We start from the raw sequence: 21,362 nt of genomic DNA, 5'->3' as shown, positions 1-21,362 counted from the left end.
ACAAAAAACCCCATTTAGTTCTGTTAACCCGTGCTGGGTAATGCTGAACCAGCAAGTACAAAAATAATGAGTTCCATTAGCATCTCCGTATTTTTACCATAGGTCCTAAGTTCCCGACTTACAATTCAGAGAGGAGTTGACCAGTGCATATGGGGGGCAGGAGGAAAGGACAGAGAAAACCTGCCCATCTCAGATGAAAGCAGAGATTTTTGGCCAAGATCATCCCACAGCTCTGGAGGGTGATCCTAAAATTCATCTTTAAAGAAACATTTTCCCTCCAGTTAATCCTAGTTAATAAAGTTAATATTTGCAACCTGGGTAGGAGGTGAAAGAATTGAGGTGGAGAAAGCGTTGTCACTTATAGTTAGGATGCGTCAGAAGTAAATTCCCCTTTTCAATGGCGAGTAAGGCAGAAAGTATGGTTTTCCTGCAGATAAAAAATGTTTTTGTCCCCCCACTAATAAAAACAGTAATGAAGCAAAGAAAATGCTTTGGAAGATGAATGCAGAGATAGAAAGCAAGCAGCAAGTACAGTTGATTGTGGTGTTTTTAGCAAATGAATAAATGAATAAATAGAAAACCACATGAGAAAATAATGGACCTTGGTAGTATTCGTTTTGCTAAAAAATGGATGGAGAGGATTCCTTTTTGCTAAACACACAGCCAAATTAGAAAAACTGATATTCAAACATTGCATTTGTTTTTATATTCATGGCATCAGTTCCATTTGTCATTAATTAAACAGGCAAATTTGAGAATGTCTGTTTTAAGAAACTCCAAAAATAACCTTGTAAAATCAGGTTAGAGATATATTAAATGTCCTGAGGGCAACAGGAAGCAAAAAGGAAAATATGAAATTAGAAAGTGACCTGTAATAGTCACTTCACTGGAGGTGATATAACCTCCATTATCAATTAGGAACTACTTGGATGCCTAATTTCACCGGCTGTCTAACTTATCAAATTAAATTAAGCACAAATGAAGAAATACTTGGCTAGGGAAAAAAGTACCATGCCATTTTGCTTTTTCTCATCTGAAAACCAACCCAATTAGCACAGACAAGGAAAAATAAGCTCAAAAATATTTTATTGGAGGAGGAAAAGTTAAAAGGGATTATTTCCCCCAAGCTGGCCTGGCAAACATAGTTGACCAAAACACTTGGATTCCCTGGTGCTTGGTATATATTCAGAGTAGAGACATGGTTGTTTTCCTTCATATATTCCACTAATATTTGAGTGCTGATTACGTGCCAGGTTCAAATCATTGCTTTATAGTACCAATTATGCCTCCTCTTTCCTCCCTGCTCTAGGCCTAATGCTTTAGTGCCTCTCCCTTCATTGTTTGCAGAAGTACCGGAGAATTTGTTAGATGGTGTACTACTCTCTATAGATATTTGAAAACAAGATTCCCCCAACAGGAAACTCCCCAACTTTGGTTGCATCCCCGGCAACTTCACTTCTCTGTCTCCTACGTGTACTTGGTAATAACAACAATGTAGAAGCCTTTCTGGACCTCCCGGTTCTGCCCTTGTGCTGAATTTTGTCCTGAGTAAATGAGAACTTGAGGATATAGTGCATTTTTGAAGCCATATAGCACCAGAGGTTGTTGAGAACTGTAAGCGATGAGCTCTGCAGAGGAATCTGGAAAGCTGCTGGACCCAGAGCAGTAGAGTTCTCAGGGGGCAGGAGAGTCTGACCAGGGCAAGTTACAGTTCTGTGGGCATAGATTTTTCTCACCAAGAAGCAAAGGCCGTGGGAAGAGATGCTTGTAGCTCAGACACTCGTTTTTCTGCTACAGCTCACTTGCTACAGCATATGAAAAAGTCCCCCCCCCCCCCTTAGAAATGGGGGAAAAAATGATGATCTTTTTTTCTAAATGATTCATGAAACAAGGAATGGTACAAAGAAAGAAATCCTTTCAGCTTGCTTCACTTGCGTGTATTTTTCTGCTCCCTTCTTCTTGCTTTTGCTCAGCTGGCACCTGCTGGCTCTCTGTCCCTTTTTACAATCTTATCATTCCTGGTGTGATGGCGTGTCCTGGAAGCAGGTGCCATCTGGAGAAGCTTCTCTTTATTTCTCTGCATTATTAATCTGCATTCTCAAATGGTTTCTTTCTCTAACTATACCTTCAATTCCCGCCCCCCGCCCCCCACCCCCGCCTCCAACACACACACTTTGTGGAACTGACCTTTTACCTAAATCTAGCTTTTTCTGTCCTAAATTTCACACACACGTTTTCCAGATACACTTAATTCTGCCAAACTGTCTATGTTAGTTGGCTGAAAAATGCCAAATGTACAGAAAGTGTTCTGTTTTCTAGTAATCATTTACTTGTCTCAGCAGATTTTTCCACATGGATATATGGGTTTTAATATGGGTCTAAGCATATAGATAGCCATGAAAAAAGGAATAGCATGTAATACATTTTGAAATACTGCATAGCTGCATATTTTAGACTTTGATGGAGAGCATGGAAACCAGTAAAAAAATTTGGATTTTAACAAAACCCTTACAAAAAAAATGTGACATATCTATCACTTCATCAGTGTGTATATCTCTTTTTTTTCAAATCACGTTTAGTTACGTATTGGATACAGTAATATGCCTTTTTGTTCATAAGAATGCTTCCCTCCATTAGTTCTGATCAGTAATATTCAAGATATAGAAATCCTTTTCATTAAAATATCTTCACTAAAATAGATATTTCTTCCCTTAGAAAAAGAATTGAAAACTTTTAGGGCCTAGTTTTAAAAAGCATCACACTATAGTTGATTTATTTTGGTTGTTTGTATTAGGGATGTGAAAAATAATCACCACTGCCACTAGCAAGAACTATAAATGATATATTATTGCAAGTGTTCTAAAAAAATCAGAACAAAACTAATTTATTATAGTTCTGTCTTCATTATACACCACATGTTGGTGAGTTAAACACAACAAAATTGTCTTTTCTTTTAAAAGTGTCTACTAAAGATAAAAAGAATAAGGTAACAATTAACATGTAGATTGTTACATAAAAAATCTGATATACATATTTCTATTGCCTGTTAGCTTGTTCTAAGCCTCTTTAACTATTACAAAAAAGGAAAAGTCATTGTTCAAAGGCAAACATTCAATTCAGTTGATACAACATTACAGTACAGTCAACTAACATCATTCAACGAAGGTAACAAGTCTAGCCTTAGCTTCTTGAGTTAAAAAGTCTGTAGACCAGATTGCTACAAAAGGTTCAATGCTGCTTCACAACTGTGTTAGCTTTTTGGAGGACTTTGTACTTTCTACTGATGGCTTCAGAAGGGGTCATGCTATTGGTAAAAGCACAGGGAACCCCAACCTGTCATTAATCATTTTATTGAGCATTGTAGTTAGAACAGCATTATTGAGTTTAGCACAACAACTAAAACAAAATAATAATAATAATATAATAATAATATAATAATAATCATAATAATGATAAGAATAAAAACCAAACACAAACTGGAAGCCTAGAGATGCTGCCAGCCGTGTCAAACCCTTGCGATACGCTATACTAAAAAAATTTGAAATATCCACCCGTCCTCTCCACTCTGCCACAAACTAGCAAAGTCAAAAATACAAAAGTCTTCAACTTGTTACTTTTGCAGAATAAAGCAAAAACGTCTTTGTGCTCCTTACTACCAGAAGCAAAATATCCACTGAGTTACCACATGTAATAGCTTCTGGATGTGTCAACCTGGGTTGGCTTGGTGTCTGCAGAACCATCTTTGTCTTTCTCACTGTCACCTTCCCAGAGATTAATGAGTGGTGGGTACAGCTCATTTAGTGGGATTGAAGAAGTTTTTTGCATATACTTTTTTAATGAGTGGTGGTAGTTTTTTCTCTTAAACCTTTTGGCAATGTACACAGCAATAGATGCAAGGCTAATGACGGCAAACATGGACCCCATTACTGCAGCAAGGGCTGTACTTGTTTCTTGATCAGAAATGTCCAGTGCAAAGGCGGCATTTTTAGTTGTGACATTCACACATGACTTCTGAGTCTGCTGATGAATATTAGACACTGTGAGACACACTTCATAATCTGTAGAAGGCTGCAGATGTGTTAGGTTGTACTCATGAACATCTACCGGGACCCTGGCAGTATAGGTTATGTGAGGATTGTCAATCTTCATGGTGGCAGATGACCATTTTAAGTTTGATGTCATGACATTGGAATTGACTTTCCAGGACACTAAGATGGAATGAGATTCTGTCTGCTTGACATATATTTTCAGCACCTGGGTACCATCCAGAAGGGTTCCATTAACCTTAATTGTCACTACACGTGTGTCAGCCCCTTCAACATTCTGGGCGACACAAGTATATCTTCCTGAGTCTTCAATTTGTATGTTAGATATTTCTAAAGTACCTTCGCTACTTAGCTTGTATTTATCTGAAAGTGTATCCACAGTTATCTTATTTCCAAGAGGAGTGACCCAATAAATTTCGGGTTCTGGCTCAGCCATGGCCCGACAATCTAGGAAAACTGTTGTGCCAATATCCATGTTTAAATGATTTGGGAATGTGTCATGAGCTATCATTGGGAGGCACTGTTCACTTGAATCTTGGATTAAAACTTCCTTTACCTGCTGCCCTCTATATTCAGGTGGCATGGCACAGAACATGGACAAAGGCTCCATGAAGCGGATGTTTGTTTTGTTGGAGTTAATCCAGTGGATGACACAGTCACACCTCAGGGGGTTGCTATGGATACTGATCTCACGAAGATTGGGAAGGGATTCTACTGTCTTTTGGTAAACAGCATTCAAGGCATTGTTGTTCAACATCAAGCTTTCCAGGGCAGGAACACTTCGAAAAGCCAAGCGGTGGATATAAGATAATTTGGGGTTATTGGTGGCTTCTAACTTTGTGAGTTCAGGCAAGTTATCAAGGGCATAGCGATCCACAGAAACAAGTTCCCCCATATTGTTGATTCCTAGTTCTTTTAGCCGAAGCATATTTTTGAAGTCCCCTTCTTGGATTTTGTGGATGGGGTTTTTGTTGAGGTCTAAGAATTTTAAATTTGGAACCTTTTGCAGGGCAAGTTGGGGGACCTTGACCAGTTTGTTATCATAAAAAGACAGGCTTTCAAGGCTATCCAAGCCCACCAAGGCATTTCCAGGAATATCGGTGAGATACATTCCTGCCAAAACCAGGCTTCTCAAATTTGAGAGGGGTTTAAAGTTCATATCCAGAATTCCAATCACAGGGTTTTCCCCAATCATGAGAATTTCCAGGTTGGGTGTTGAATCAAACCAGCGGCTATCAATAATTTTCAATTTATTGGAGTTCAAGTGGAGCCTTAAAAGATTTTTTAAGCCTGAAAAAGCATTAGCAGAAATAGTGCTAATCTGGTTATGGTTGATATAGAGTTCTTGAAGGTTGCTGAGGTCCTGCAGACAGTAATCAGTCATTTCCGTAATCTGATTTTCCTCCAAATGTAGAGTAGTGAGCTGGGTCAGGTTTGCTAGCCCAACCTCCTTAATATTTGTGAAGTTGTTTTGGGAGAAATCTAGCTCAGTCAAGTTGAAAAGCTGCTGGAGCTCATCCACGGTCTTTGCAATGTTATTGCTCTGTAAGAGAAGCACTTGAGTATCACTAGAAAGGTTGCTGGGAATCCTTGTTAAGCGGAGATCATTGCAATCAACAGTGGTGGCTTCTCTGTATGTGGATTGCGGGGTGAACCAGGGCCTAATTTCACATACACAAAGTTGTGGACACTCACTATTTTGTAGGGAGTACCCAGTTAATGAAGTCATTAGCAAGCCCAGCACCAATTGGCAAGCTGCTAACACAAAGCTCATCCTAGCCATGCTGGCTTGCTGAGCAAGCTCAATCCTGACACTCCTAAATTTTAACAAAAGGTGAATGCTAAATAGTGATAGGTAGAATAGGAAGCAGAAAATGTAAACATTCAAGCAAAGTCTTGGTTGAGATGGGTACAATTCTGGAGTCTGAAGGGATGGTTTTCAGAAGTTTTCAAAAGGCAAGAAGCAACTGGGAGTCTTTTAACTGTGTTTCTCAATCCCAGGCATGCCCACAGCTCTGTGGTAGAAGTTACTTCAGCCAAATCAAAGTCTGGAGATGTGCCTGAAAATTAGATTAGGACAGATGTTATGTTTTTTCCATATACTTGCTACATTACAGCCTTTCTTTTGTCTACTAAAAAGGCATAATCACAAATCTATTAACAGAATGTTCAAAACAACTACACAAGCTTTTAAATTACAGTATACTTTCCTATATTTTCCTTCTTACACTAAAATTAGTTACCACTTTTACAATTTAATTGGGTAAAACCCTCAAACACACACACACACACACACACACACACACACACACACACACACACACACCAGGGACACTCAGAAAAACACACAGATATCATTTCTTTAAAAACAAAGTTGACTTGAGAAATTGCCTATTTAAGCCTCCAAGAAGAATCAAAAGGTCAAATGCAAAACATGAAAGGCAGTTTATAAAACACTCAAAATTCATTTTTAGTTTTTTATATTTTAATAGTTGTTTTTATTTGTTTTCAGAAGTTTTTCTTTTCCAAATCGTATACTCTGAAGACCTATCAGTCAATGCTATTCTAGCTCAATTATTCTTATGCAAAAAATTAATCTAACTCAACTACAAAAAGAAAATATCAGGGGCACCTGGGTGGCTCAGTTGGTTAAGTGTCCAACTTCGGCTCAGGTTATGATTTCACACCTCTTGGGTTCGAGTCCCACATCAGGCTCTGTGCTAATAGTACAGAGCCTGGAGTCAGCTTTGGAATCTGTGTCTCCCTCCTTCTCTGCCCCACCCTCACTCACAATCTGTCTCTCTCTCTCTCTCAAAAATAAATAAACATAAAAAAAAGAAAATGTCAGTTTTTCTTATATTCTAATGGTCACAGCTAATCTTGGACTGAATAAAACAGTCAAAGGACTTTACCCCACTATTACCACTGGTCTTCATGAAAAACACAAATGTATTTACACATTTAATTTCACCAATCTCATGGGAATGTCACTAGCCACTTAGGAGTTATAAAGCATGGATATACTGGATATGTTTCTTTTAGTGGAGGGGATATGTTCTTTAATACATTGAAGCCTCAGCTTCTTTATATAAAATGGGTTTGGTCATTAGGATTATTGAGAGAATTCAAGGAATTGATATAAAGCTCTTAGTGTAGTGCTTGACAGATATTAAATGTTCACAGAAGTTAATTATATTTATTGACATCTTACTATATCTCTTATCCATATTAGTTCTAGCTAATTAGTGGTTGTTGGAGAATAGGTAAATGAAGGAAAGCTGGGGACATTTGACTTATTCTGTCATAATCTAATGGTTTGAATGAGGTCTTCTGAGGTCAAGTATGTATTGCTTACCTGCTTATAAAAGATAATATTAGCAGTTAATGGTTCTAGTTTTCTGGATTCCAATCAGGTATAAAAAGCCACTGTGGATCCATGGTCTATCTTGCTTTCTCAAAACTAGGCAGTTACTTACTAAGATATTAAATGTACAGTTACATGTTTCCTTACATTTGTTTTTCTATATTGAACTTCAGCTTTAAGTATTGAAGTACTTTAGTGGCTGGTGTTTTCTTTAGCCTCCTAAAATTACTGTAAGGATTCAATAAAATACAGCACATAATGTACTTGAAGCCTGGTGTCCAACACATAGCAAGCTTTCGGTTTGTATTTGGTGCTATTATCTTTGAACTTTGCAAAATACAGTTTTCTTTGTGATTGACCAAGAGGCAAACTGATACAAATAGCCAGTCCTAAAAGTTCTGTTATTTGTCATATTTTAGTAGAAAGAAAGAAAAGTGCTACATTTTTGTTGTTGTTTTAGAAAATATGCAAACCAAGTTACTGGTCTAACAAGATGGTATTTAGAAAAAAAATCACCTGATCCATATTTGGCATTTGGAGGTAGGAGAAGGAAATGGATGTGTTGCATAATGCTGATGCTGGATACTTTCTCTTCCGTGTGGAGAGGCAACACTGGCATTCCCCTCACCCTAATCTGGTTCCTTTACCATATATTATATATGTACAAAACTTTTCAACATTATAAAATTACCTGATTCTGACTTTTATCAGGAAAATCCATAAAATAAAAACATACCTCAGAGAGCAATAATTTTCCAAATATCATTGCCTCCACAAATTTATTCCTCTTTTTGTTTCCATTCAGAGTAATCCTAAAAGAGGTACAATGACCACAGTAAGTTTTCTGTTAAGTAAATTTCTGCCACATGTTATTGCTTAATCTTAATTCAAAATAGAAAACCCAAAGAATAAATCTACTTTTCATAACTCTGAGATGGAATTTCAATTAATATTTATGTTTTGACTGAACTTAAGGAAACATAGCTAAAAGTAAATATGTGCTGAAGTTGTGTGAGTCTCCCAAAACCATCTGTTGCTACTGAAAAATATCTTTAATGGGGCTGTACTTCGATTATTGTCACAAGTAATGTCTCCATTTTAGTTTAAATTATATGGTTTGAAGTAATTGCATTGCAGTACTCAAATCTGTTTGACATACACATACCTCTTTAAACAAACAAACAAATAAATAAACAAACCACACAAGTTGAGAATGTTAAATACCATATCAAACATAGAGGGAAGACTTTTTCCTTCCCCAAACCTGCATTTGGCTTCTTTGAGAGTGGAGAATGAAACTTCCTTGACATAAAAGGAGGTGTTTTAAGATGTTTCTAGTTGTGTACCATTCTGAATTCTTTTTAACATATTTTCCAGCCTAATTTTTGAACATGACATTTTTAGCCAGAGAACAAAGCTTAAAAGAATGCTTAAACCATTTTATATGTTTAAAACATAAGGCATGTCTCAGGAATTATTCACTAATGGTGTTTAAAAGTAAATCCATTATCACAACAAGAGAAGAAAACTACAGACCAATGTTCCTGATGAATATTGATGCAAAACTCATCAACAATACTAGCAGATTGAATTCAACAGTATATTAAAAGGTTTATACACCATGACTAAGTTGGATTTATACCCAGAATGTAAGCATGGTTCAATATATGAAAATAATTCAAAGTAATAGACCATATTAATATAATGAATGACAAAACCCACATGATCATCTCAGTTGAGGCAGAAAATGCATTTGGCAAAATTCAACACCCTTTCATGGTGAAAACACTCAACAAACTAGGAATGAAAGAAAACTGCCTCAATATACTAAAAGCATATATTAAAAGCCCACAGTTAAAATCATATTCAATGTTGAAAGAGTATAAGCTTTTCCTCCAAGATCAAGAACAAAGTAAGGATGACCACTTTAACCATTTCTATTCAACTTAGTATTGGAAGTTTGAGTCAAAACAATTAAGCAAGAAAAAAAAAATAAAGCATCCAAATTGGAAATGAAGAAGTAAAATTGTCTGCAGATGGTATGATTTCACATGAAGAAAATCCTAAAGATGTCACAAAACCCCCCTAAACTGTTATAATAAACAATTTCAGTGAAGTTGCAGGACACAAAATAAATACATAAAAATCAGTTGTGTTTTTGTATACTATTAATGACCAATCCAAAAAGGAAATTAATAATCCAACCTACAATAGCATCAAAAAGAATAAAACACTTGGGAATAAATTTAACCAAGGGGATGATTTGTGCACTGAAAACTACAAAGCATAAAAGAATAAAACATAGAAATGAATAGAAATATATCCCATGTTCATGGATTGGAAGACTTAATATTGTTAATATGTCTATCCTACCTAAAGTGATCTACAGATTGAATGTAAGCTGTGTTAAAAGCCCAACAGCAGTTTTGGCAGAAATAGAAAAAAAAAGTCTTAAAATTCATATGGAAATTCATGAGAACCTGAAAAGAGCCAAAACAGTCCTGAAAAAGAACAAAGTTGGAGGCCTCATCCTTCATGAGTTCAAAACATACAATAAATCAACAGTAATCAAGATGGCATGGTACTGGCATAAAGGCAGACATATAGAAGAGAGCACAGAAATAAATTCTCCTGGACATGATCAAATGACCTTGGAATTTTGTGCCAAGCCTACACAATGAGGTAAGGATACTTTCGCCAACTGTTATTGGATATCCATATGCAAAAGAATGAAGTTGGACCCTTACCCTCCATCATATACAAAAAGTAACTCAAAATGAATTAAAGACCTAAATGTGAGACCTAAAACTGGAAAACGCCTAGGAAAAGACAGAGGGGAAAAGCTTCAGAACACTGATTTCTTAAACACCAAAAACAAGCAATAAAAGCAAAAATAGCAAATGTGACTAAATCAAACTTAAAAACTTCTGCACATCATAGGAAAAAATCAACAGAGTGAAAAGGCAATCAACAAAATAGGAGAAAATATCTGCAAATCATATATCTGATAAGGGACTAATGTCCAGAATACATAAGGAACTCCTATAACTCTGTAACAACAGACAATTCTCCAAAGATATCCAAGTGGACAATAAGCACATGAAAAGACGCTTAACATCACTAATCATAAGAGAAATACAAATCAAAACTACAGTGATGTATCACTTCATACCCATGAGGATGACTACCATTAAAAGAACAGAAAATAAGAAGTAAAATGATGCATCCACTATAGAATGTAGAATGGCTGTTCTGCAATAAATTAAAAATATAATTACCATATGATCCAACAACCCCACTTCTGGGTATATATCCAAAGGAATTCAAAGCAAGATCTTAAGAGATATTCACACACCAACATTCAATGCAGCACTGTTCACAATAGCAAAGAGATGGAAGCAATCCATATGTCTACTGGTGGATGTATGGAAAAAGAAAATGTGACATATACACAAAATGGAATATCATGCAACCTTAAAAAAAGAAGGAAATTTTATCACGTCTATGATGTGGGTGAACTTCAAGGACAGTATCCTGGATGAAATAAGTCCATCACAAAAAGACCAATACCATATGATTCCACTCATATGAAGTATCTAAAGTAGTCAAAATTATAGAAACAAAAAGTAGAATGTGGTTGCCGAGGGTTGTGGGAAGGAGTGGGGGTATTTGTATTTACTGGGTATTTAAGTTTTATAAGATGAAAAAGCTTGACAACTTTGCTAAACAACAATGTGAATATATTTAGCACTACTGAACTGTATACTTAAAAATGGAAGATGGCAAATTTAATGTCATTTTTTATCATTAAAAAATGTAAAACCATTATACTTCAGGCCTACTTTGTCACATATATACCAATTAATTATCTTAAATTCTGCAACAAATTGAAAAATGGCCAGTATAGATTTTTTTAGTGGAATTGTTTTGTTCTAGGGCTTACTGGACTAAGTCGGTCAAATGTGAGAAGAAAATGTCCTACTAATTACCAGAATGATGTTCCACAAAGAAGTCTGGCAGTTTAAAGAAACAATTCCTTAAGTGAGAAACCATGGTTTTAAAGGCCCAGTATTGGCAAGGGATGCATTTCAAACAAACAATTACATAATTACATTTGATACTTCTTTTTCCAGTAAGATATGTTTGGGACACTCTGCACTGAATATAAAATTCCAAGGGAAATGGACAGCATGGTCATAACCATCAAGTGAATTTGGCACTGATCCCTATTTTCCCATAGAATCATATGAGATGGGATGTCAGTTTAACAAAATCACAGTATTTAGTATAACTTGGGTTTGGTTCCTTATGCATTAAATTCTTACAAAGTTGGGTGAAAGAAATAAGCAATCACAATAACATGATGATTAAGTTAATTCTAGTTATACTAAAACCCAGATAGCTCTCTGTTTGTAGAAATAATTCTGTGTTGGGGGATCCAGTGATCTGTATTCAGATTCTGACTTATTCACTTATTAGATGTATTACCCTGTGTCAACTATGAGAATTCTGTCTCACTTTCTATGCCTAAATTAAGGCTAATTATACATACTTCATATATGAAAATTATGATAACTAAAGAGCCTGGGAAAGAGTCCAGCACAAAGTGAGCCCTCAGATACTTATTTGAATCTCTGGAACCTCATCAAGTTTGCCATTAAATTTCATTCTCACTCTGCAGGGGTATTGGGAGGTAATGAATAAGCAAATCTCTTTAAGACCTTTGGGCATGACAGGTGTTTGGAAAAAAGTCATTGTTTCTTTTTACCATTTCTGTTACATTTTCAACCAGTATTATTGGAATTAAGTGTTAGAAATTCAGAGACCAAATATGGCCCTGTGCTAAATTAAAACCCTATGTAAGCAAGCAAATTATGAAATACAAACCTCCAACCTAGAAATTAACATCCTTTTATAGACAGTAGTCACAGCAATAAAAAGCTAAATTTTTGATCCCCTAGAAAATGAAAATGCCCTCTTAGGACATGTGCATTTATGTATACTTTTTTTGGTGGTCAAATTCACCATATATATGTAATGTTTAAAGAAATCATTTTTTAGCTCTATTGGTCCCCAAATAGATCCAGAGCTAATGCAGCATTCAAATTTGCTTAGCTTCTTTTGGGCATGGCTTAATAATAGGACAATGGGATTTTTGTTCAATGAAGCTTTCCTTCTGGTTAAAAAATACATTGTCTCCTTATAAATTCTCCCTGTAGCCACTCTTGTGGGGGGAGGGGAGCAAGGTAGAGCTAGGTAGACTCCATTCACTGGATTGACCTCCCAAAGGTAATTTCCCTGTGTGGAAGGCCAGCATGACTTTGCTTCAGGTGCACATGGCTGATTGTTAGGCTCAAAAGGCTATATTAGCTTTTTGAAAGAGGAGTTTAGCAATAGAGTTAAGAGTGTGGCTTCTGGAGACAAACCTGGTTTCAAATTCAGTTCTGTGACCTTGGGCAAGTTATTGAAGCTTTCTTTCTGAGTCTCAGTTAACTTTTTTTTTTAGAAAATGAAGATCATAAAACCTACTTTGCAAGGGTGGTGAGAGAATTAGAATGACAAGTTAAATGTAAAGCTTTTGGCAGAGGGCCTGCCACATAGCGAGTGCCTGATAGATGTTACACATTACTATTTACAGGTTTGATGTCTCATTGGATCTGAGTCTTTTTAATGGGTTTGAGTATGAAAGAAAGGAGTAGGTAGTTGAAATCAATAGAGGGTACCTTTTGTAACATCAGCAACTACGAGTTCTGAAAACAGCCTGGCCAGAGACAGAGAGAAAGAGAGAAAGAGAAAGAGAGAGAGAGAGAGAGAGAGAGGGAGAGAGGGAGAGAGAGAAAGAGAGACAGAATGATCACAGCAAATTCTTTATGGAGGGTATATTTCATCTTCCTTGGGAAGGAAATAAGGCATTGCAAATACATTCTGAATATTGAAACTGCATGGACTATTTTTAATTTTTTTAATCATTTTTTAAAAGTAATCTCTACACCCAGCATGGGGCTTGAACACATGAGTCCGAGATCAAGAGCTGTGTGCTCTACTGACTAAGCCAGCCAGGCATCCCTGCATGAACTATTTTTAAAGACATTAGTTTCCTGGACTTTTGTCTGGTCCCTGGCCCTTTCTGAATCTTAGATTTCTTTCTCCAACCATTTCCCAAAATCATGTTCCTTGTTCACACATTATCCCAAGCAAAACACCCTGTAGTGTGTGTTAGTGATCACAGATGGAGGGTTCGTATGGGAGGAAGAGCTATAATAGTCTCCATAATGCATTAAGGAAACAATAAAGTCTATCCCCTTGCAAGGACATAATGGAGCTTGGTGAAGCTCTTTTGCATAAGGAACTGTTCCTGAGAGTCCACATTATTCATCAGCAAGCAGTGCAGCAGCATGTCTGAGTGGGCCAAGCAACAGAATGAGGACACCAGGGAAGAGATTCTTAATTTTGGCTTCACCACCAATTTCCTAGGTGACCTTGAAAGAGTCTAGTAACTTTGTGTTCTATTTTATTTATCTTACAGTAAGTAGGTTGAGAGGAAAGGAAGTCACAGCTTCCCAGGCTAAGAAACACCTCAAGAAGTCATCTTACCAACCCATTCTCCTGGTGTCATGGAAAATTCCTTCTAGCCATTTTCTGAGATGCAGCAAGTTTGATTATGCCAAGGCTCTCAAACTCCAGTGCTTTCAGGGGCTAGGTAGGTGAAGTCAACTGAATCTAACACAGTCATGTAAAAAGCTGGAGTGTGCCTGCACTCCAAAGGCATCCAAAAATGTTAACTATGCAGGCCAAACAAAAACCATCTGCTTTCCAAGGCCTTTTGTGGCTTGTGGCCAGTTTGCAACCTCTGAAATACATATAAATGTAATAAGCATCATATCAGTTATAATGCTAAGCTAATGGGAGTATTTGATAAGTAGATGATTAAATATCAACTTTAAAATATTACTGGCAAATACTCCACATGTGAAAGCCTATAATTAGAGATTCACTATATTACAGTGTGAATCTTTGCTCTGAAGAAAACTTGAGCAGTTAAAAAAAAAGGATGGCATTTAGAAAAATTCATTTTATACTCCTTTCTTTTGGAAGACCTACTTTTAAAGGAAGGCAGAACCTTAAAGGTCCCCTAAGTGATCCAAGATGACCTAGTTAATTGGCAGAGAAACAAAATAAAACCCAAACCCCTTGATCCCTAATTCAGCATTTCCTAATCTGACCACTTTAAATATTTATGGTTTTCCTGGTTCCCAGAGAAAAGTTTGATTGTCCTTTCTCTAGTTTATTTTATTTTCTTTTTCTTTCCTTTCTTGTATTTATTATTATTATTATTACTTAATAAAGTCTCAAAAATTCTCTGGTACACTTGGGTGGTACAAATGCACTACTGTGCAAAGAAGAGGATGTACACAAGTGATCTTTTGATTCCCCCTCATTTTCCTTCCTCTTTTGGGCCAGGGCAAATCCATCACACTGCAGGTGCAGTGTCGGCCAACATCTCTGGGAAAAACCCAAAGGCGCAGCTGGTCTCCAAGCTAAGCATTGAAGCTGGGGTCACAATTCATTCAGCTCCTAAGAGGACTAGGCATGGACAGCACATTAGCCCTTGCAGGAGGTTTGGCCAGGCACGGTAAACAGAGCAAGGCTGGACTAGATGGACTGAAAAATTACAAAAGAAAGTTTAGAAGGAAGGAAGGAAAGAAAGAAAGAAAGAAAGAGAAAAGAAAAGAGAGAGAGAGAAAGGAGGGAGGAAAGGAAAGGAAGAGAGACAGGAAAGAAAGAAAGAAAGAAAGAAAGAAAGAAAGAAAGAAAGAAAGAAAGAAAGAAAAGAGAGAAAGAAAGGAGGGAGGGAGGAAGGGAGGGAGGGAGGAAAGGAAATGAAAAGAAAGGAAAGGAAAGGAAGGAAGGAAGAGAGGAAGGAAGGAAGGAAGGAAGGGAGGAAGGAAGGAAATTAAAAAGCCAAAAGCCCAGACACAGCCAGCAGGCATGAATCCAAATCCAAGTTGGTGGCTTGGCATGGTGAGGAAAGGTGCTTGTGGAAGAACCCTTGGGAAGAACATCTACTCCAGATTCTTAATTGGCTTCAACTGATCAAAGGCAAACAAGCTAGCCTCCCTGTGAAATAAGAGAAATACAAGCTGTGAAAGTTAGAAAAGGCCTTAGAGATCACCTAGCACATCTAAAACAACTTCTCATTTTATAGAAGGTACCTCAGAGAGGTGAGGTCACATATTCCAAAGCCAACTTGACTCCATTTCTACTCTCCAAATGCACAATCCTTTACACTACAGAACCCCATACTGCTTCACTTAGTGTAGGATTAGTTGAAATTTATATTCTTGATCACTTGGGCAGGAACTAAACCTCTTTGAAGGATGTTAGCCTCTACTACTCCATAATCAATTATCATTTATTAGAAGCATAAGAAAACATCATTCAATTTAGGGAGAGTGAAATAGCTTGTTTAATAACCTCCATCTTGACCTTTGATTAGGTAGATCAGGGATAGCTCAATCAATCATGCTGATGCCTAACTTATTTCAAAAAATTAAGTCAGGTCAGCTTAATCATGTTCATTGATCTTTTTTTTAAAGTGGCAGTGAATTGATCATAGTTGACCTATTCTACATAAGCATGGCCAAATCACAAGTATAATTTTTAGAATGCATATATTAAGCTTCTCTTAATTTGATAATGGATAATGTTTTGCACACTCTGTAAGGGCAGAGAAATTCAAGTGTAGGAAATGTAAAGTGTATTTGAACAAATAGTAGGAATTGGAAATGGGCATTCAAGATAAAAGAGGCCTCATGAGTATAAGTGTAGCTAACTTTAGTTACAGACTTACTTAATGAAAGATTTACTATGTATTAATAGCTATAGTGAGTGACTATATGTGTATGGTGTAAAGTGTATCATACCTGCTTTTCACTTTGTTCCAAGATCTTGAATAAGATAGCAAGTCAAGGACATAGGGCTCATGCCCTAAAGCTATCTAGCTCAGAACCCCTATCTGATTGTCAGGTAGTTTGAGAAGCAATATGGTAGAGAGACTGAAGTAATGAACCAAGAGTTAGGGGGTCCTCATTTCCCACCAACTCAGATCATGCTGTCTATCTTCCCTACCTGTAAGTGTTGAGGTTGGGCTAAATCTAGACGATGTCTTAGGGCTTCTCCAGCTCCAGGATTTTAGGCATTTGATGATTCTTTTCTGGGTTTCTACTTTTAAAGGCGCCCATGTAGGCAGCACTCCTTATGGTTGAGAGCAAGACACTTGATCACGGCTTAAAAAAAAATTCTATGTTTAGTATTTTTTTTTTTTTTTTAAGAAAAGTTATGGTCTCAAGAGGCAGACAGAGCTAAGTCCATATCCTGGTACTACCTATGGTGCCTTGGATAAACTGTCCACCCCTCGGAGTCTTGGTTTCCTCATCTGTTAGAAGGACATGGTTATATACCTGCCTCATGTGGGTGCTGTGCAGATTAGATGAGAGTACAAGTCTTGAGCTGCAGCTGATACATAGTAGAATCTCAACAATCATAAATTTCCTTTGGAGTTCTCAACTTAGAAAACTAGAGTCATGTGCTAAAAATGTAAGTTAATGTTTGCTCTTCCAACAAGGAAATTAATGGTTTTCTTGAGAACTATCTGGAACAGATTTCCTTACCTCCCTCCCTTCCATCATACTTTCTTTCCTTCCTCCCTTCCATTCTTTCTCTTTTTACCCCCAACCTTTCCTTCTCTTTCCTTCCTTCTTTCCTCCCTTTCTCTCTCTCACTCCATTTGCCCCTCCCTTCCTCCCTTCCTCCCTCCCTTCCTCCCTCCCTCCCACCCTTCCTTCCTTCCTTCCTTCCTTCCTTCCTTCCTTCCTTCCTTCTTTCCTTCCTTCCTTCTGTCCTTCCTTCTTTCTTTCCAAACCCAACCCTCATTTGGTGCTTTCCTCATAACATCCCTGAGAGGTAAGCTGTTTGTCCCTTCCATGCGGAGGAAACCATGCATTGAAATAGTAACTTGCCCAAGACATATAGCTAGACAGTGATGGAACAGGACTCAGAGACAGCCTGGCTTTAAAGCCCGTGCCCTAAACACTATCTCCCACATGTTACCGAGGCTCCCAAAGAACCCCCCATTTTGAATCGATAAATGGGACTGTCAATTAAAGTATCAGAAGTATAGTATAGACTGTGTGGCTGGGAGCATTTATAGCTCTTGAAAGCAATGCAGAGTCTTCCCGAATGATTGGAGTTTAACAAATCATAGTGAATATTTAGGGATGGTTCCTCTCTGTCAAATAGCTTGGTTACCACTGAGACATCCTCTATCCTTCAGGTAATAATAGAATAGATTTCCTTAATATGAGAAATGAGAAAGCAAAAGCCCAAGAAGATTTCTGCAGTTTGGTTTACATTGAATTTTATGGGAGAATCTGGTAGGTCCAAGATTTTTATTTTATTTTGTTTGAATATGATATTCAGGTACATAAGCAGGTGTCCTCCAGCAACAATGGGCAGGGCTCAGAAAGACCTGTAACTACAAACTCCCCAAGTATCACATGACTGCCTTCAAACTTTAATCCCCCCTTTTCCTAACTCATTTCCAGGAAGTATTTTCAAAGGCAATGTCATTTTTGGAAGAGAAAAGTCACACATTTATTTTAATGAGACCATGCTAATTAAATCTTTGCATGCTAGTTACTTAGGATTTCAATTTTGCAGTTTAATGGTAAGCCTCTTTAAAGGATTCTCCTTTGCAACTATGTTAAAAAGTGCATACCTCTCTCACTAAGAGGTTGAATGACCCCCAAAGCATTTCTGTTCCTGATTGTCTTGGAAAGAAGTGTCCCAAATGAATAAGATCTTTCACCAAGAAACAATGGGCATTTAGCAACACATTTCAATCTTAGTTACTCTGGGTACAAAATATAAATAGTAAGCAAAGGGAATTATATTGTTAGGCCAAGAAAGACAGGAAACATCCTTTCCAAATAATGAAGTATTTTCTAGCCATATAAACACTTCTCTCTCTCTCTCTCTCTTTTACATTTAATGTTCATTGCGGGGTCATTCTGGCTGGGTAGCAGTCATGAGAATAATAGCAGTTAGTACTTACTAACAGCACTTAGCTCTTACTATGCAATGTGCAAGGCATGGAGCACTTCACATAAATTACTTAATGCTCACAACCCCACGAGGGGGGAACCATTTCCCCCCTATTTTCCCCAATGATGAGATGGAGACGTAGGAATAATGAATAATGAAGGTCTTTGAGCCAGAAGAGTGGTGGAGGTTCTATGTGATGGCAGGCATCTGAGGCCAGAGCCTAGATCATACTCCTCCCATCCCAGCCTGTCTGGGCAGGGGGAGTCCTTGCCAAAATGTTAATCTGCTAGAACTAGAATAAGTATCACAGGGCAGGCCCTGTTTCTGTTTTGTTCACAATGAGTCATCCAGGGCCAGGCACTGGCTTGGCATCTACCTCGCAGGCACTCAATAAATAAATAAATAAATAAATAAATAAAATAACTGAATCAGTGAAAATGTGCTTTCCAGGTACCTAAGCATAACAGTAATTTTAAGCTTGCCAATAAAGTCCTACTGGGTCTCTTCTATATCCGGGGTGATACAAAACAAAACAAGACAAAAATAAAACAAAACCAAAACCCTTACCATTTAGAACATATCTGCTCCCCATACATCCTAATCCTTGTGACTTAGGAAAAACCTGCTCTCTCATTCATTCTTTTCTCCACACTCTGATGAAATCTAGATTCAGACTAAATGCAAAATAGATCCCATAAACTAGTGCCTAATTTAATTAGAGTAATTAAATACTGATTGCGTGTTTACGGTGTCACAGGGCCAGAAAGACCAGACCCTGTCACTGAAGAGTTTATAATCCTGTAGGGAGACAAGAAGACAACTACCCAAGCAACTCCATAAAGGAAGGTACATGTCAAAAGGGAGGGGTGAGTGAGCAGATGTGTGGATCCTTGGGAAGAAGAGCAGAGAGTTGCCAACCTGAGCTGGCTCCATCAGCATTTGCCACTACAACACTGCGAAGACAGAAATGTTCTGTGTTGACATCGCCCTACAGGGTAGTTACTGAAGCAACTGAGTACTTGACATGTGGCTGGTGTGAATCAGAAATGGAATTTAAAACTTTTGGGCTGTGAAACAATATATTTCTGTTGTTTAAGCCAACCAATTTTTAGTACTTTGTTGCAGTACTTCTAGGAAAGCAATACAGTGCTCTGTGTGTATCAACTACTGCAATTATTTTTTATTTGAATGCTTATTGTATTAAATACTTAAGGTGCTGACTCTCCTCATCCTCTTTCTCCTTACTGCATACCTACTACACGTAAGAATTGATTATGAAAGGAGATGTTTTCTACCATTGCCTGTAATCTTATGGATAGTAACATACGCTTTTCTTAATTTTAAAAGCAGTTAATGATCTTTGCAGCTTCTTCTTTTAGGACGTAGCAAGCAAGACTAATACTTTTTATGAACTGTCTCAGCTCTTTGCCAAAATAATTTTTCCTTCAATATTTTAAAAGTCATACACACCTGGAGTGCCTCGGTGGCTCAGTCAGTTAAGCGACCAACTTTGGCTCAAGTCATGATCTTGCGGTTCATAGTGTGAGTCCCTCATTGGGCTCTCTACTGTCAAAGATCCTCTTTCTCCCTCTCTCTCTGCCCCTCCCCACTCATGTTTTCTTTCTCTCTGTCTCTCTCTCTCTCTCAAAAATAAATAAACATTAAAAAAGTCATGCACCAGATACAGTTTAAAAGATTCTTGAACCTATGGTCTTTCAAATCCCTTTTAAAAAACCCAAGATTCAAAAAATAAATGAAATGAAATGAGATGAAATGAAATAAATGAAATGAAATGAAATAAAATAAAATAAAATAAAATAAAATAAAACAAAACAAAACATACCTGAGATTCTATGACAGGCAAAGTAGGACCAGGAGAAAAATTTTGTTTTGTGTTCAAATCACTTGTAGGATCAAGAAAGTTTGAATCGTTTTCTTTCTTTGTAAGAAATTTGCTATTTGCATAGCTGGAATCGTAAAGTAGCAATTTAACATTATTGAACTGAGAAAGTGACAGAAGGCTAAACAGAACAAAACATGAATGAACAACTGGGCTATTTTTATTGCTCCTTTTTAGTACCAGCAAGTGTAGTGATATAAAAACTACCATGAAATCAATTACTTTTATTCTTTTTACAAATTATTTTAATTCTCCTCCCATAATAGGTCTATATGAAGTAATTGCTTTGTAATTACCGACATGATTAAATGTTAAATAAATGTAAAATCTTCAGTTTGGCAGCCTTAATATGCCTAGAAGGCTCAGTTTCATTACTTCTTTTTAAGTACTTCACAGTATATTGCTTAGTATTTTCACTGCAGACATAGATTTCACCATGCCACGTTAATAAACGTGTCATAAGGAGCCAGTTGCTACAATGGTTCTTGATTATACATTCAGAACTACAGATAGACCCGTGAAAAACCAGACTTGTCCTAGTTGGTACTCAAAGTGCCAATCCGTAGCCTGCTAATACCAATACCAAAGAGTTTTGGATGCTAACCCAGCAAAGCAGTTCCATTAAATTATACTAGATTTGCTTTTGCTTCCAGACCAAATTAAAGTTTAGTTCATAATACTGAAAATAACTTCTCATCAAGAAAATGGCAAACATGTTCACATCATTTTCAGAATATTTATGGTTTTTCTTTGCTCAGAAAGAGTTCTATACCATCTTTTGTTATATTTTTTAATCCACTAATAATCTTTATTAACTATCTGATATTTTAATGAAATTTTTACTTAAAAAAATAAAATATCCAGTGTCCTTAAGATGGGAGGCTATACTTTTAGCTCTGATCTATTGGTATTTCTCTGAAGAGTCTGACTGCTTAGTATTTGCCAATTA

At 37.0% G+C, this 21,362-nt stretch overlaps 1 protein-coding gene across 7 annotated transcripts in view; it reads right to left on the bottom strand.

Moving 5' to 3' along the window:
* Positions 1-1,069: 1,069 nt before the first annotated feature.
* LRRN1 (leucine rich repeat neuronal 1) overlaps positions 1,070-21,362 on the bottom strand; it is a 37,437-nt gene continuing 17,144 nt past the window's right edge. For 6 of the 7 annotated variants that reach the window (XM_060631603.3, XM_060631606.3, XM_060631604.3 and 3 more), the window contains 2 exons: positions 8,147-8,222; positions 1,070-6,106 (listed from right to left, as the gene is read on the bottom strand). In XM_060631603.3, the coding sequence (XP_060487586.1) occupies positions 3,679-5,829 (2,151 nt within the window). In that variant the 5' untranslated portion in view covers positions 5,830-6,106; positions 8,147-8,222 and the 3' untranslated portion in view covers positions 1,070-3,678. The remainder of the gene's footprint in view (positions 6,107-8,146; positions 8,223-21,362) is intronic. The other variant, XM_060631609.3, reaches the window with a different exon arrangement.

Source organism: Panthera onca, chromosome A2 (genome assembly GCF_046562875.1).
Source record: "Panthera onca isolate mPanOnc1 chromosome A2, mPanOnc1 haplotype 2, whole genome shotgun sequence".
NCBI lineage: Eukaryota > Metazoa > Chordata > Mammalia > Carnivora > Felidae > Panthera > Panthera onca.
Note: the sequence above shows the minus strand (reverse complement) of the source record. Positions and strands in the feature narration are given on the sequence as shown.